Below are 19,220 nucleotides of genomic sequence, written 5' to 3'. Positions count from 1 at the left end.
ATCTGTATCCGGATATCTTTCGGAATCCAATCTGAATATTACGGTCACAATCCAATATGATGTTATTTGTAGAATAAAAGTGTCAATCCAAATGCTATGAATATACATATCTATCGATGTCTAAGTCTAAGTGTGTGTGTGTTTAACTTTAGTGTCTGTATATATATAGTTGTCACGGAAAATTCTAGAACACTCTATAATGGAACGTCCTAGAAAGTTACAACGGAAGTTTCTAGTAAAATGTAGATGTCTATATAACGCATCTTTTATTAGGATCATTCTGGAATCCTTATGTAAGTCGAATGGAAAGTTCCAATCATTCTGTGATTGCTCCAGTGATTTCTAAACTGCACAGTTTTAAGATTATTCTGTAAACAACTATCAGGCCACACAACACAAATCAGGCCAACATAAATAAATACAATAATTACAAAATCATAACAAATGCAACTCGTCTTTCTTTTCGTTCAGGCATTCTAACGCACATTCACAATCTGAGATGCACAATGATCACATTGGTTTCTAATTCATTGAAGAAATAAGGCCGACGTTGTGGATACTTTATCCAGTCTAAATGACAGAAAGTTGTTGTTCTATTAGACAAGTCTCAAACAAAACATATCTTTTGTTTGTCTATTTGTCTGTTTGTCTGTTTGTCTTTTTCTTTTTTAATCATGGAGTTTATTTTAGAAATTATTAGTTTGGAGGTTCCTTTTGTATTTCGCCTATCTTTTATTTGCAAATTTCATTTCATGAAATGTCTATCTCAAAAACCTGAACTTGACAGCAACACTGGGAATCCTACATTGACCGCTACACCATTCACGACAGGGGGGATTTTAGAAAATTACAAATTACTTCTTTCGTATTTGCATTTAAAAGAACGACGAAAATCTCACATACCGTCTTTATTCTCGATACTTTAACTTCATATGTCATCATAAATAACGATTTAAAGCCAGATAAAAGTCCAGATATTCGACCTAATATCTTTCTAAAGTTCTTACCACCATCTGATGTGGATTTTGATTATTTCTATAGAAGTACTCCAAAATCTTCAACAACATTTCTTACAATTTTGCAGTTATATCAATCATTTCTATTCATCTACATTGTCCACTACTGTAATACTTGCTCAAATGAACGATCGTCTACATCGTCTTATCAAAACAGAGTTTTTTTCAACAAAAAATGGGAGACGGATATTTAAATTCCTTGAAAAATCATACTTTTTGAAGAACCACACTCTTTCAATAATAAATACACCGAAAATTATATCATCAATCTATGATTCCAACTTTACAATTACCAACTTCCCATTCCTCAGCAGTATCATACCGTTTGTCCAATCGTTTGGCATATCTCAATACTCGATATTTATTATCAGTGGTGTGCTCATTAATCAAAAACTGCAACGAACAAAGTTATGGACGTCAACAAAAGTTCAATGTAGGATAAAAGAAAACTTAATTTACATAGTTATTCCCCTAACCCCCTCTTAACTTCACTGATGAGTCTTATGTAGACGAAACGCGCGTTTGGCGTATTAAATTATAATCCTGGTACCTTTGATAACTATTAACTTAATTGGGGAAAACACTTCACAAAAAACATAAGAATAAAAATCCCTATAATCCAGCATGCTTTCACATAATAAATGCATAAAATTAGATACTGAAAACTATCTGCATGTATAACATTTTGACAAGCTGCAATTGTAGATAGCATTTAATTTTTAAAACTGTTTCAAATTGGTGTCATTAATATCTTAAGTTGTTTGAAAGCTCATTCCAGAATTTTGAAGCCTAGTATCAAATAGAATGGATACCATAACGTGTATAACTGACACGAGGTATATCTTCTGAAAATAACTGAAAGAATAATTATGTTTCATAATATTTATAAGACCATGTGGAAACTCTTTGTATATTGAATGACGACTGTCATTATAGACCGAATTATATCTTATGCCTAGTTGTATATATATCGCTATATTTTCAACTTCGTGAAACTGTTATCTGCATTTTGAATAACATTTTTATAAACAAACAAAAATCATAGATTTTGTTGTTTGTAACGTCACTAATTATAATGTTCAGATTTTGATCTAGCAACGGTTTATTGGAACTCTTTGCTGGTAGTACGCATAAGATAAGATACTTTAAAATGACTGCTAGTACCGGTGTTAGCTGAATTCTAATTGTCGATTGTTCTACATGTATGCACTAAGGAACACAACAGCGGGCAAATATCATTAACTTTATAACTATAAAGGACAAAGAAATCTAACAAATTCTGCGATAAGTTACCCGAACATCTCGGTGCAATATACAGAAAAAAACCATGGCGCACATCAAGTTGAATTTTAGAAAACTTGGCAGGAAATATTGTTTGAATATGTAATATAATAAGGGTAGACTGCAAAAAGAGTTCGAAACAAAACTTGCTTATTAAGAGAAAAAGGAGTAATACACAGGAGAAGTCATCTACAAAATAAATACGTCATAACTGCGGTTAACCTAGGTTAACTATACACATTAGGTAGTAAAGGGATCACAATGCAAATACACAGTAATAACTATGAACTTAATTTGATATTTGTAGCCATTTGAGTGTTGAAAAACGCAAGAAAACACCATTCACTCAAAATTAGAATTATATCGAACCAAAATAACAATAATAATGTCTTTAAAGAAACCAAAACGACTCACTAAACACTTTTTTTCTTAAAGGAAGTTTCACATCAGGCTTTAAGGCTAAAATACAAATCAGGAAACTTTGTTCAAAAAGGTCTGACACAAAAACACAATATTAAGGTTAACAGTGGTGATAATGGTTAGTTCGTGGGATAATCAGATGCAAATTCTAGACCGGACACCTTCAGAATAATTATAATTCTTTTAAATATACAGACGTACGAATTCAACAAATATACCCCTTAAGGCAGGTGAGATAACAAATGGCTATGTATACGCCACTTGAAGCATGATACAACCGTCGCATGTCAACAACGGAAAGTTTACTGTAATTAAAAGCAACTATGGATACAGTTGTATCTTTTACACAGTGATTTGTGAAAACAGTCAATGTGCGTTCCTTTCTGCTTTCAACTTGACAATGAGTTGGAAGGTCCTCAGAGGTTTGGTCAAGATGAAGCTAAGAAATGAATTCAACCCAACTGAAGAAAAAATTAAATATAATGTGAAAGTGGGGATTAGAACTGCAACAACATTATACTGAAAATAAAAGACTTAATGTTTTGTTGGATACACTTGATTTGACCCTAGCCGTTCCGAAAATAGTTATTATGCAAAATCATTTCACGCTTTGATCCATATAGAAGGGAAAGAGACAAATAATTTAACAGCCATTTTCATCAAACGACAGTTGGACTAAATGTTAAAAAGAAACGACATTTTGGGAGTCATCTAAATTTGGACAGTTGTATCAGTAAATTCTACGTTATTGTGTTGTACTTGTTTGAAATATTATTTTTTGTATAATAAAAGAATCGAATATGTTGAAAAATGCATTTGGAACATCAACATTAGTTTTTAAACTGTTTCAGCCCCTTAAAACCCTTTTTACAATTTCCTGAAAAGGCAAAAAGTAAAATCAGATATATACTGAACTCCGAGGAAAATTCCAAATCAAATGGAAAAAATCAAAAGCTCTAACACTTCAAACGAACGGATAACAACTGACATACTCCTGTTTAACACAGGCAAGCGTTTGTATATGCCAAAGTAAATTTTAATTTTATAATAGAATGAAATTCAAAACAGTGTGGCTGTGGCCATTGATTGACACATTAAATTCATCCATTGACTGGGACAATTTAGGTGAACGTTTGTATTTAACGACCACTCCTCACTGTGTACTTTTTAAAGACATTTAAACTATGGGGTCACCAAAGGTTCTCAACACCTTAATAAAGTAATTCGAAAAATTAATCAGAAATAACACGATGTTTTGATTTATATCAATTATATAAATCAAAACATAAAGGTTATTCCTGATTAATTTTTCGAATTATTTTATAATTAAAGGCGTTAAGAAACCTTTGGTGACCCCACAGTTTAAATGTCTATCGTAGGTACGTCGCGAACAGTGGTCGTTACAGACAAACGTTCACGTAAATTGTCCCAGTCAATGGATGAATTTAATGTGTCAATCAATGGCCACAGCCACACCGTTTTGAATTTCATTCTAATGGCTAAGCAGTTACACTTTGGCATATAATAGCGCGTTTGTATGGAAATCATGAAAACTCGAAAGGCATATAAGCTTTAAAAACTTTTATATTCACACAATAAAACAGAGAATAGAAAGAAAGTAAAGCAATACGATTTATGGTCCATGAGAAAGATAATACAAGAGATAATAGAATTGTTACATGCATTCTCGATATGATTGCAGGAGCTTATCGTTTCTTCTCTCAAATCACAGACGTTTTGTCTGTTTGTTTAATTCATAATCCACTGAAATGTTATCAATTCAACAGGGATTACTAAAGAAAATGGCACGATTCTAGACTGCTAATGATAATCTGTGTTCTAACCATTATTAAATTCACTATTTGATAGTTGATATCGAAACCAAAACATAGAATCGTTGCCAATTAGGCCAAATCATTTCTTTGATGAAAACCTTCAAAAGTACAACTAACTTTACTGCTACAATATACAAATTATTTGTTACAATGAAAGGTAATGATAAACTGGGTGTTTTCCACAAAAGTATGATAAACGACATCAAAAATACTGCAATCGAACAACAACGATGTACCTTTTAATATAGATTGGTCCAAGTCAGTGTGATAAGAACTGAAAATATATAAATTATCCCACAGCTTGGAGTTTGATACGATTGTTTTTTCATTCAAGACAGCAAAAAATTATAAAAAAAATGATATAAAGGGCTCGACGAGAGCTCATTCTGATTAAAACCAGCCCCTATTATCCACGTGCGTTTGTAGCCTAGTTTATCTTAAACTGGCATAAACACACATGTAAATTATTAAAAACATTCAAAGTTTTCGTGGCAAGGAGAGGTTAAAACTTTTAATATTCGCTTTTCTCAGTTTAGAAGATGTCTTTTCGATCGTTTGAAGTTTTCGAAAAATATGCACCAAATCTTTGATGAACTAGAGAATAAAATCAAACATTTACATGATTAAGTACTGCCACACAGTAATATTGTTATCATAATATTTCATCATGTTCATCATATCAGCGCAATAAATCACTTCAGATCTTGTAATAACGATCACAATGTCTATATATAGTTTATTCAATTAATTCAGTTCATCGTGTCATTTTAACTAAATTTAACTAGTAAAAGTTGCTTTTGTACCCTAAAAGTAAATCAAGCTATCCATCCCTTTTCTGAATCATTCCTGTTTTGACATCGGGGTAACATATCCCATTACATAGCGGATGGTATCTTTTATGACTGGTCAAACTTTAAAAGACTGTATTACCAGACCATACATGTGTTACAAGTTAAGGTATCACAAAACCTAGTTTAACGTAACATGTTATTTACTGCTTCTACCGAGTCAAGACTTTGAGAACCAATAACGAATTATGTATCCTATGGTCTGATATTAGTATTACGTAAAAAAATAACTGTCAAATGCAAGTTTAGATTGGTCAAATATACAGACAGTACACAAGCGAAACAAATCGAAAACAACGAGATAGCGCAAAACAAAACAGGATTACACGAACTAGGAAATTTTCACACTAATATTGAAAATAAAAATCACAACCAGAAGAAGAATAAGCTTCGCCTTTACGTATATCAACATATCAGAAATGAATTTATAATGACTGTCTTGACTCGATCGAAGCAGTTAATAACATGATTCGTTAAACTAGGTTTTGTGACGCCTAAACTTGGAACACATGTATGATCTGGTAATACAGTCTTTTAAGGTTTGACCAGTCATAACAGATAACATCATCCAATATAATTGGGTAAGACAAAGGAGCATTAACTTAAGTAAATATAAACACTAAAGCTCTATTAAACAGGGTGTAACGTGTGTTCTCATAAGTCTGTTTAATATTATTGTTATTATAATGTAGTTGAGTACGAATACGTCACCAATGGCAGACTAATCTCCCCACAAAAAGGATAATTTCATTACTTTCACGAAGGAACTAATAAAATCCAATTACTGGATGTATGAAACATATTTCCGTCAAGTAAAGTATCCATTTAGAATACAATAATCTTTAATACTCTAAAACAATGAGAGCTTGTGATTACATAACATCAATATGCGAGGGTGGTAAGCAATTAACATCAAACGAAAGCTGACGTAAAATACCGACTTTCGCGATTTCTAACTTTGTAATGTTACAATTATCAGCAAATTATCTACTACTTTATCATTAATTAAACACCAATAGTTTCCATTGTGTGAAATACTTCCGCACAATTTCACTTGAAATTTACATTTTATGGAATAATGTCATTTGAAATGGTTTCAAAGTAAACAATGAATTGACATAATGTGCTTACCTAACAATAATTATATTTTTGGAAGAACAAAGAAATTTAAACAAAAGAACAATTTGAAATGTGAATCATATTGTATGATTTTAGTCTGACGTATATTCTCTATTAGTTAGTGCGAAGGCTCAGCTGAAAATGTTTGTCTCCGTCTTTTCTGAAATATCATTAACAAAATCCAACAAACATAAGTTGAAGAAAGATTAAAAAAGTAGTTGGAAATATAGAAATAATGTTTTTGGTAAAAAGTTCAAGATAATTGGTTTCATTACAGGGGCAGTTGCACTTATACTGATGAGTCTTATGTAGACGAACCGCGCGTCTGGCGTAAATATTAAATTGAAATCCTGGTATCTGTGATGAGTTTATTATACTAAAGAGTACATCGGTCTAGGAACCTTCAACAGTTCAATGACAGGTTTTCACCGATGTCGCGAATTGAGTTTACTTAGTTACTGGTTGGTTTTTATCTTTTAAACTATAAATATGAATCAACAGCTTTACACTTTGGAAAACTATTTGCAAAAACAACTAAAATACGAATACTCCAGTAAGTACCTTTATGCATTTCAGTAAAATATAATTAAGGTTACCATTTCTACAACTTCATCAGTTATAGGAAAGAAAAAGTGACACACAAAACTACCAAACTCCAAGAAAAATGCTAAACGAAAAGTCCTTTATCGAATGGCAAAATCAAAAGCTCAAACACATATTCCTGATTTGGAAAAGAGAACTGAAAGACGGGTTACAAAGACAGTAAAAATATTCATTTGTTTAACCTTTGTGCAAAAATTGGGTCTTCGGTACTGTAAATGAAATTCTATAAGAAACCTATTATAAAGCGACATGTCAATAGCTAACTGTTGGGTGGGCATAATTTCTATATCAGTAGATTAAGTACGGTTGATTCGGTGACTAATGATTGTTGTAACTGTGATTGTGTTGTCTATTTTACCGGAGTAAAAATTATTTTCCTCAACCTAATTTATTGTGTCTCTTCCATGAACCTTTTGCCATTCTATTCATCGAAATGTATCGGAGGTCAGTATGGAATCTGAGTACCAACTACAAACGATTTCCCGAACTGAACAGGATCTGATCACCCTCTCGATTACCTATGTTCGTTCCGAATTTGGTAGGGCTTGCATCACTCAGTGATAATTTGTTGGACTGTTGTTTGTTTCTTAATTCGTCAGTTTTCTTTTGGTGATGGTGTTGTCGCCTCTTTTTCTTCTAACCAATGTGTCTTTAATGGTCTCTTCTTGATATCTTCTTTACCTTTTTTAAAGCCTGTGAATATCAAAAAGTGAGACTCGTTCTAGAGAATAATAAATAAATAAGTACTTATTTAGATGTTATTACTTATTTTCGATACCAGCTGTTACAGACTATTGGTCATCTATAATTAGGTGAATCACACTCCCAAGATGACTTCACAAAACAAATCTGTCTTCACTAAATAATAACTTTTGGGACTGGGAATTATGTGCAGGAAAAGTGAATTTCATCATTTGATTATGAATTGATCACTAGAGTATTCCAAATATTTATCACAAATGTTATTTTTGTTGCAGATTAAGATGACTAAACATATAGTTTTTAATAGCCATTATGCATGTTTCTTGTACAAAATACTTGTATTATTTAAATCTGATAAAATCTGATATAAATACTGATACATCGTATCAAAATCAAAATTTATGATCTGAAACATGAGTGGGCATTAAAGAATGAATGGAAAATTATACGAAATATTAGATATTACTTATTGCTGATATTAAGTACTTTCAGGTAAATATAACAATTTTGATATTTATTGAAGTGTAGATTAACTTATTTCACCTTATATATCAATTCTTAAATATAATATTCAAGTAGAGAAATATTTTGTCTTTTATAAACTTACACTTTTGTATGCTAATTTCTACATCGTATTAACTTGCGCCGTTCATCTGCACTAAAGTATGTACAGATATAATCGGAGTCTGAACAAATGTTCCTTATATGCATTTGGCAATTATGTTTAAATTAGGTTACTTTTGGTTATATGGCTTCTACTTTTTATTTCGTATGTATACTTTATCCCTGTCTTTATGGGAGAGTTAGGCCGTTCCCGCTGAATTTAAATCCAGAGAAGCCCTTCAGACACACGACATTTATAAAAAAAACTTTTATAAATTTCCTGTTACAAAACTTTGAATTTTTCGAAATACTAAGGATGTTCTTATCCCAGAAATAGATTACCTTAGCCGTATTTGGCACAACTTTTTGGAATTTTGGGTTCTCAATGCTCTTCATCTATTTTTTGTTTTTTGTTTTTTGGCTTTATAACTATTTTGATTTTAGCGTCACTGATGAGTCTTGTGTAGACGAAACGCGCGTCTGGCGTATTAAATTATAATCCTGGTACCTTTGATAACTTTTTACTTTCAATGACTAAAGGAAACGATGCTAAGCGAACATTTTGAAATAATTCGTTATTTCAAAACACAAATTACCTATCAATCTGACATGTTTCTAAATACTGGAAACATTACATAAACATAAGGGATTCCTACTTAGCATGCCTACTACCGAGAAGGAACAAAATATTTGATTGAATAATTTCGCATACTGAAGCTATACAAATATTTGGGAAACACTAAGAAATAGGATTCTATGATGATAAGAAGAAAAAAAAACAAGTCGGAGAAAGAAGAAACGATGACACACAAACAAATTTTCCACATATATTGTACAGAACCCAATGATTGACCAACGCGAACACACAAAAACTCAGGTCATCCTAATGGTAAGCGGCTCTTCATACGACTCACAAAATTGAAAATCCCGTGATATTTTTTTTATCTTATTACCATAGTATTCACCTTGATGTATCACTCTCTTAGTATTCAACATAATGTTCACCATCATTAGCCTCATGTTCACCTTTATGTCTAGCATTCATCACTGGCCTAGTATCCACACTTATGTCTTTCGTCACTTACCTAGCATTCAATCTGAGGTCTAGCATCGCTCGCCAAGTATTCACCGAAGTCTATTATCTCTCGCCTTATATTCACACTGATGTATATCATCACTCGCCTAGTATTCAACCTGATTACTAGCATCGCTCGCCAAGTATTTACAACTATGTCTATCATCGCTTGTCAAGTATTCACAGAATTAATTGTCTATCATTGCTTGTCGAGTATTCAAACAATTAATTGCCTATCATTAGCCTAGTATAACAATGTGGTCGAGACAACTTCTTGGCGCAGTTCGGTTATCAATTGACTGGGTCAGATTAGATAAACGTTCGTCTCTTACGCCCAATTTTCAGCCTGATGTTTACCGCCTCTCGCTTAGTATTCACACTAAAGACTATTATCACTCGCCTAGTATTTACTCTGATGTCTTCCATAACTCGCCTAGTATTCACTCTGATGTCTACCATCTCTCATGATGACTTTTAGCAGTTGCCTAATGTTCACCCTTATAGTTTTCACCACTTGCCTAGCATTCATCCTGATTGTCTGTCACTACTCGACTTGTATTAATACTTATATCTACCATCACGATGTTTACCATCACTTGCCTATCTTTTATTCTTATTGTCTGTCACTACTCGACTTGTATCAATACTCATATCTACCATCACGATGTTTATCATCACTTGCCTAGCATTCATCCTGATTGTCTGTCACTACTCGACATGTATTCAACCTCATATCTACCATCACGATGTTTACCATCACTTGCCTAGCATTCATCCTGATTGTCTGTCACTTCTCGACTTGTATTCATACTCATATCTACCATCACGATGTTTACCATATCTTGCCTAGCAATATCCTGATTGTCTGTCACTACTAGACTTGTATTCATACTCATATCTACCATCACTTGCCTAGCATTCTTCCTGATTGTCTGTCACCACTCGACTTGTATTCATACTCATATATATATATATATATATATATATATATCATCACGATGTTTCCCATATATATATATATATATATATATATATATATATATATATATATATATATATATATATATATATATATATATATATATATATATATATATATATCATCACGATGTTTCCCATCACTTGCCTAGAGTGTTCTCATTGATGTCTATGCATGCTATAGAATTGTTTTGTTGTATGCTTCTTCTAAGCAAAGTTGGCATTCTCAAATGTTAGACTACGAGTTCACTTAAATCGCATATTCCGTATTTTTACATTGACCCATTTTATGTTCATAATTTGGTATCAAGTTCCAGTTCAGAACTTGTCTCATCGGCTCCACGTGAATCTTCAAAACTTTTTATGATAGTAAAATATCAGACTATGAAATTTACCTGATAACCTATGATCACAAAGGAAAACAATAAAATGCTAATCAAACATCAAAGAAATTAGGAGGGGCTTACAGAGACAGTATTCTGTACAATTTTGTTCATTAAAACTTACATATATGGAATAATCGTAATGTTTATATTGGTATAATTGTTTACAAGCTATAATCATGATCGCCTTTAACCATTTCAAATACTTTGTATAAAACGTACTGCACCCTGTGAACGTTTTACTAACTCTGGCGTCAAAATATATTTTTTACATTATTAATTAACAAGAAATAAAAGTTTGGCGCCAGTTTTAGAGTTAAAATTTAAAACTCCTACACATGATAGATTTTTCTTTTAAATTTTACGGATAAAGGAATTTACCTAAATTTAATTTATCCTATTTAAGTACAAAACACATATATATTTATTTACAAATCAGGACACTAAGCAAACCTATTGTCTTTGAAGTATGGTTCATTAGTTATCCCGAATTTATATGTATGTTAAGGTTATTTGTGTCATGAAATATGAGAAAAAAGTATTGAATTATAGAATTGCAATGAATTCAAAACTTAACAAAACTGAGAAATTATTTTTAATCTTGTATATACACTTTTGATATTTTATGAAATTATTTAAACGCATCTTTCTCTGTTTGTATCAAATAAGATAATGCTTGTGAAAAGCGTTCCAAGCTTTAATTTCTCAGGTGCAAGTAATAAAAAAAAATGTAACAGCAACCCAACGTCACAATAATACCAGTTCGCCATTTTGTCTTCATTAATATAATTATTCATAATAACGATCGGGTTTAGAGTAGTCAGTAAATATAACAGAAACGATAAAAATCATTCAACATCAACAATATTACAAGTATAACACATCAATTGCGTAAAGCAAACCATCATGCAATCGATCTTAGACCAAGAGCGATTAAGATATTGACCATGGCATTTGCTACTTTTTGCAATCATCCTTTAGGGACGACATAAAAAGTTCAATGTAGGATAAAAAAAACTTAATTCACATAGTTTTTTTCACTGACCCCACACTCCCCCCTCTTAACTTAATTTGGGAAAAATTGATTGACCAATAAGGATATATGTAAAATCGATTTTGCATTAACAAAACTTACAGCAATGTTGACCCCTCCCCCCCCCCCACCCCCAAACTATTTGATTTAAGTTTTTTTTATCCTACATCGATCTTTTGATGTCGTCCGTTATATAAACATGAAAATTGGTTCCAATCCATCAACCAAGTAAAGGGTAATTGCACTATCATAACTAAGATTTAGATTAGAATGGTTTACTCAAAATACATGGTAAGTTGTTTAATACAAAGTTGGGGAGTGTAATTGTCATGCCCTTCCAGGATCTTCAACATTAGCGGTTTCAGGTTAAAGCTATTAACTGATTTCACCATATAAAGTGTGTTTACTAAATATATCATACAAAAATCCGGTTGTACCAAAGCAGCTACTTACGGATTGATCTAAAAAAAAAAAGGCTGCTTACTTATTGTACCTCATACAAGCTGTACTTCTTATATCTCATAAAAACTGTTTACCAATTGTATCATGATAATTTGCTTACAAACTCGACCATTAAATTTACTGATTGTATCATAAAAACCTGTTTACTAAGGCTGTACCATAAAAACTGTTTGTCGACTCTGCCATATAAAACTGTTTACTGACTGTACCATAACAATATTTTTACTCATTTGACTGTAAAAAAAACACTGTTTACTGACTGTACCATGATAGGCTGTTTACCGACTGTACCATGATAGGCTGTTTACCGACTATACCATGATAGGCTGTTTACTGACCGTACCCTTAAAAACTTATTGACTGTACTATCAAAAGCAGTTTACTGACTACTAAGTACAATAAAAAAATGTTTACCGACTGTGTCATAAAAAGCTGTTTACTGACTGTACCATAAAATTTGTTTACTGATTGTACCATGAAAAGATGTTTTGTTTACTGATTGTACCATGAAAAGATGTTTTCTGACTGTACCATAAAATGCTGTTTTCTGATTGAACCATAAAAAGCTGTTTGCTGACTGTACCATTAAAACCTGTTTACTGACTAACATAATGATATTCGCTTAAATCTCGTGTTTGTCTTTTTTTCCTGAACATTATTTCAAAGGTTTTTAAGGGTTTTCTACTAAACTATGGGTAATTGCCTTGCAACCAATATACTTTTACAATATATAAAGGGAGATGTCGTATTAGTGCCAATGCGCAACTCTCCATCCAAGTCACAATTTATAAGAGAAAACACTTATAGGTCAAGGTACGGCCTTCAACACGGAGCCTTGGCTCACATCTAACAGCAAGCTGTAAAGGGCCCCAAAAATTACAAGTGTAAAACCTTTCAAACGGGAAAATCAACGGTATAATCTATATAAAAACGAGAAATACGTATGAACTACATACACAGACGACAACCACTGTATGATTTCTATTTCGAGAATGTGTAGCTGAATATATAAATTTGTTCGATTATTTAGCTTTTTTCAAATACCATATCTTATAGGGATGCAAAGCACTCATATATGTGAAATTGAGCACAAAGAGGCCAAAATAGATAAGCTATAGATTACCCTCTAATGCTTACCTTTGCTAAAGGATGAATTATAATTGATGTATTTATACACAATCAATTAACAATTATTTTCTATTATGAATATTATCATCATGTCAGCAGCAGTGATAAGTGGCTGGATGGCCAGAATTTACCGTTATGGTTACACTAAACTCAGTGTTTCATCCTTTTTGATAATAACTGTATGATATTTGTTTCCGTCATCAATATCTACATTATTGACAACTGCTAAAGTTTTAAATAACACCATACTTCGTAAAACAAAGCTTAACAAACATATATTTAGAACTTGACCATCAGTATTAGCGACGAACCTTTGATGTTCTCGGAGGATTTGTTTTTCCGAATTTACAATTTTAATCTGTTGCTACGCAGCTTTACTTTATGTTTCAATTTTAATCAGTCCAAGTTACTAATTCTAAATATACTCTCCCTCACCTCAAAAATTAAATGATCGTCCACAAAAGAGTAAAATTAGAATATCATTGAAAACCTTGAGACAACTTAACTTCATTAAAGTAAAAGAATTCTACATTGCAATTTTTCTTTCTTTTTTCCCAGTATTTAAAAAGATACCGTAGAGGAAGTCCTTCAGTTATTTTTAAATAAGTTCCAAAAGGCGATTTTACATCATTGCTTAAAATTAATGGTCTCTGTTAGTTCATCCATCGACTTAATTACGATTTAGAGCGTACTATATGGTAGATTTATACAAATGTTTTTTTTTATTGAAGACCGTAAATTGATCTATAGACATCTTGTTATATATTAGTGTTGTTGGATTGCTTCCTCTTGACATATAACCCACAATTACTTTGATTTATATGTAAGTCCTTGAGATTATAGTTTAAAGATGAGCTGTTGTTTTACCTTAAGAGGGAGTTTTCTATACTAACAGGTAAGTCTCGGATATCCAACAATGTTAAACAGTTAAAAGAAGACAGGTTTCTGCCGATACTTCATTTATTATAGATCCGATCAGTTTATGTCCATTTTATCATAACTACCCCCAGTAGAGAAACAATTACATGTATAATATCTGTAATAAACCTATCATGACAGTAGTCTGTGAACATGTATTATACTATAAATTAACAGTCTTCTAAAATCATATTGGTGCCGTTTGAATGCTTGTCTGCCTGATGTACAAACAAACGTATGTTTGCATTTTTTGCAATTGACAAATTAAGTTTAATACACCTTTTTTAAATACTAAAATAGTAAATTTAAGATGTTTAAGGGACCTCCCCAGGTGAATGAAAGTGTCACGTGGTTTTAGGTGATTGGCCGTTTACAATAATAATGCATTTTCAATTATCGCTAGAGTTTTTCGGATAGATGGGTGACTCCATATTTTCGGACGTTAATCAGTTCGAAGACGCCGGCATACGTATATTATAATCGTGTAGAAGACACTCTCTGTTTGAAGTAGAGTTAATAAACAATTTTCCACAATCTGACATGTACATATTAGTGATCAAAGCAAAATGTGAACTATAACAGCGAAATCTGAAAAATTAAATTTTTCACTTTTTCTCTTTTTAAGACCATGATCTGGATGCTTACTGTTTTAATTCTGCTTATATCTGGAAAATTTCTCGAAACAGTTGGTAAGTATTAAATAATTTTATTCCAAAAAGATATTTTACCTCGCTTACAGGTATATAACGAGTTTTGCATCATATTTTATTAATACAAAAGAGTCATAGATTAATTTATACTTTATGGATTTATTATCAAGATTTGATAAATTAAATCAAATCAAATACATATAGACTATTTTTTTTTATATGTTTTATGTTTCATATCGGATTTCATTATTTCGCTTTTATTTACAAAACATGGAAAACGATACGTTTTACCTACAAAGAAGTTTACATTTAAATTGAAACATTTCTACTTTGATTAAACCGTTAAAACTCGTATCGACAACGTAATACTCAGGAAATAAAATAAATGTCAATCTTCAATCGAGTAACGGAGATTATTATTGGTATGATAACAAGTTTTCGTTTTTTTTAATGAACCACATCACAGTAGGCTTATCATACAATTATGTTGCACTTTTTATTGAAATTTTATAAAACAAAAAGTGTAACGTATATACATGTTATAAAGTACTACTATACTGTTATAGTTATTCTTGTATTTCAATAAGGACATTATTTTCTGTTTTTCAAACCGATTAAAGATTGTGTCGGAATATAAAGTGTGTCAACTTGTATGATAAAGAAACCGAAAATGCAATGTTACGAATTTTGTTTTGGAGGCCTTAAGGATAAGACAGTTCTTCACGTTCATTGTAAATAAAAGAAGATGTTTGGTAAATGAGTCAATTATCAAGCATTACAAGTGAATTAAAATAGAAAAAACAATGCGGCTTTCAACATTAAACAACTGAACATTCAATGAAACAACGACAAACAGGTGTTAATATCTAATAACCTTCATTAAGCACGTTAGAACAGTTGCAAAAGTCAAAAAAGAAAACTTTTGAGAGCATGAAAAAAGCAAAACAGAATGTTCTGAAACAGGCAAAATTGAGCAAGGTTGGCCTCGCCTGAGTGAGTTGTAACCTTAGTTTTATAACAATTGCACTTTATTGAAATAATTAACAAGTACTTCCAGCTCTTCAATTGTTTGATAAATGGTTGTTGGTGTACGTAAGTTGTCAATACAATATAAGTATTATGGGAAGAGCGTACACAAAATAACATACTCACTGCTACTTTGTAAACATATACTCAATTGTGGAAGTGACATGGTATGTTTTCTTTCACCCAAAACAAAGTTGTAACACAAAAATGAAACGAATAGAAAAAAAGTAACGTGGTAACTTGAGTTATGTTTGAATTGTGTTTTCTTGCTTTACGTTCAGTGACACATCTTTCATGCATGCTAAAAAAATTGCACTATAATTTCACAAGATAAGTTTTGCGAGTAAAGAGGATCAGTTTGAACGACGGGAAATTTTGACTGTCACTGTATTAGAAAGGAGGATAAGAAAGGTAGTATGCTTAACAGGCAACTACTGACCAACTAGAGTTGCAGATAACTTGACACTCTCCCTTTTCGAGTCGTTTGATTCGACGTCCCCATTTTAGATGTGTTTTATACATCTGGATTGCAAAATGTTCGTCTCACTGTAACAATTCTTTTTATTGAAAAACAGGTATGACCATGTTACCATACCCAAGAAAAGTAACCCTTGGACATAGAATAAGCAAAGAGCATAAATGATACGTATAGTATACCTCATGGTTTGAGAATACTTGTACATACGACGGTTATCGTTAATACCAAAATGTATAAAAACAGTAAATTGTTTGGGTTTTTGTGGTTGTTATTTTTTTTTTTTAATTGTTGTATTGATTGACTACAAAAAACATTAACATACTCAACGAAATTCCAGTATGTGTCTGAAAATCGTCAAAATATTGTCCGTGGTCTGGTGATGCCATATAGAGATTGTCGTTGTCCACGTGCATTTTACATTCTTTTCTGAAACGTCATTGTGACTATTTTGTTAGTGTACTAGTTGTTTTGGATAATCTATCAGATGTATATGTATAGGGTTGTGTTAATTACGGTGTTTTATCTATCATTATTTTTTACTTGTCGTCGTTTTATTGAACGAATGTTGTATGATTCATTCTTGTACTTTTTAACATTTTTTTTTATGTCAAAACTAATGACGTTAACTATAGACTAAAATAAAATCAAATGAATTGCGTACATAGCCCGCTAGCTTAGTATTTCACTGATAACACGCTAAATACGATATTGTTTTGTAGTCACAAAATTAAGATCATACATGATCCGATTGGTTTTGTGCTTTTCTTTTTGGGTCTTTTATGGTTATTTCAGCTTAAGGCTTTGAATCGTTTGGCATCAAGACATTATTGCATTAAAATTGGTACTACTAATTGTATCGAAAACATTGCAAGCAATATTATGTTTTACAAATACGTTTAAAACATTTTGTTTCTGGTACAGGAGTTTTGTTAGAATCTAGTTTGGGACACTGACACGAAAAACAAACTAGAGGCTCTCAAGAGCCTGTGTCGCTCACCTTGGTCTATGTGCATATTAAACAATGAATACAGATAAATTCATGACAAAATCGTGTTTTGGTGAAGGTGGTATGATTGTAGATCATACTTTACTGAACATCTATAATGAACTTGGCCCAGTAATTACAGTGGAAAATATTTTCTAAAAATTTACAAAAAATTATGAAAATTGTTAAAAATTGACTATAAAGTGCAATAACTCCTTAAGGGGTCAATTGACAATTTTGGTCATGTTGACTTATTTGTATATCTTATTTTGCTGAACATTATTGCTGTTTACAGTTTATATCTATCTATAATAATATTCAAGATAATAACCAAAATCTGCAAAATTTCTTCAAAATTACTAATTCGGGGGCAGCAACTCAACAACAGGTTGTCCGATTTGTCTGAAAATTACAGGGCAGATAGATCTTGACCTGATGAACAATTTAAACTGTCAGATTTGCTCTATATACTTTGATTTCAGAGAGATAAGCCAAAATCTACATGTCACCTCTATGTACTATTTTTAGCCATGGCCACCATCTTGGTTGGTTTGCAAGGTCATCGGACACATTTTAAAAACTAGATACCCCAATGATGATTGTGGCCAAGTCTGGTTAAATATGGCCCAGATGTTTCTGAGGAAAAGATTTTTGTAAAAGTGTACGGACGACGGACGACGGACGCTGGACGCCGGACGCCAAGTGATGAGAAAAACTCACTTGACCTTTCGGGTCAGGTGAGCTAAAAAGCGTTTTTTTTTACCTTAATTGCAATTAATAGTAGGCAGCTACTGAACAGTGCCTGCCTTTTTGTTTATATGTTAATCGAATACTACGAATTTTGGCTTATAACTAGTGTAATTTTGTTAAACACAGGTCTGTATACATCTTACACTATATATATTATACTTTTAAAAATATGACTGCCATAGTCGAGTCGATGCAAACGAGGCAAAACAAAGATGAACACGCTATACGATTGCTATAGAGATGAATGCTTTCAAATCATACATCGTACGCAACTATTCAAGAACGACAAGACAAGACAAGACACATATTTTATTTCCTCAGTCACAAACGTGTACAACGAGAATCATGTTGTAATGGGGTTTTCTCACTTAATATAACTAGTAAAATTAAATGAAGCCATGTTGAAATAAAAAATGAAATTTGAGCTGACAGTTCTTTTAAACAAATCTTGATCTAAAACTTTGGGATTCGATTGTTCGTTGTTCGAACCGTTGTTCTATACATCTAGCATATCATCAGGCATGACGTCCTCATGGCAAGGACAGATGAAATCAGAAGTGAAGTGTTCGGTCTAGTACCTCACATACAACATCAAGACTTAATCAAAACTCAGCTTATTGTTTTATTGTGTCAATAGGAAGTGTGTTCCATGTATACTTACTTATGCAGACAGTGATTGCTGTGTGTGAACCACCAACGCAATGTGCACTTAACAATTACTATCTATCTTAGAAAGTAACGATTATGTGCTAATAATTTATAGAATATAAAATTCACTTATAGATGTATGTTTTTCGTGAACTTTAACTATTAACTTTTAAAATGTAAAAGGGGCTTTTATAATCGATTTTTAACGTAATGGTTATATCAGAACTAAAATAAAAGTACACGGAAAGAAGTTCAGAAGGCACGTGAACAGGAGCCTAT

General features: G+C 32.0%; 1 protein-coding gene across 6 annotated transcripts in view; it reads left to right on the top strand.

Moving 5' to 3' along the window:
* The window catches only part of LOC143069342 (chordin-like protein 1), a 56,153-nt gene that overhangs the window by 22,235 nt on the left and 14,698 nt on the right, over positions 1-19,220 (top strand). For 4 of the 6 annotated variants that reach the window (XM_076243928.1, XM_076243925.1, XM_076243927.1 and 1 more), the window contains exon 2: positions 15,030-15,093. In XM_076243928.1, coding sequence (XP_076100043.1) covers positions 15,030-15,093 — 64 coding nt within the window. Of the gene's footprint in view, positions 1-14,795; positions 15,094-19,220 lie in introns of those variants that run through there. The other 2 variants (XM_076243929.1, XM_076243926.1) reach the window with 1 other exon arrangement.

Source organism: Mytilus galloprovincialis, chromosome 3, assembly GCF_965363235.1.
Source record: "Mytilus galloprovincialis chromosome 3, xbMytGall1.hap1.1, whole genome shotgun sequence".
In the NCBI taxonomy this organism is placed as follows: Eukaryota; Metazoa; Mollusca; class Bivalvia; order Mytilida; family Mytilidae; genus Mytilus; species Mytilus galloprovincialis.
Note: the sequence above shows the minus strand (reverse complement) of the source record. Positions and strands in the feature narration are given on the sequence as shown.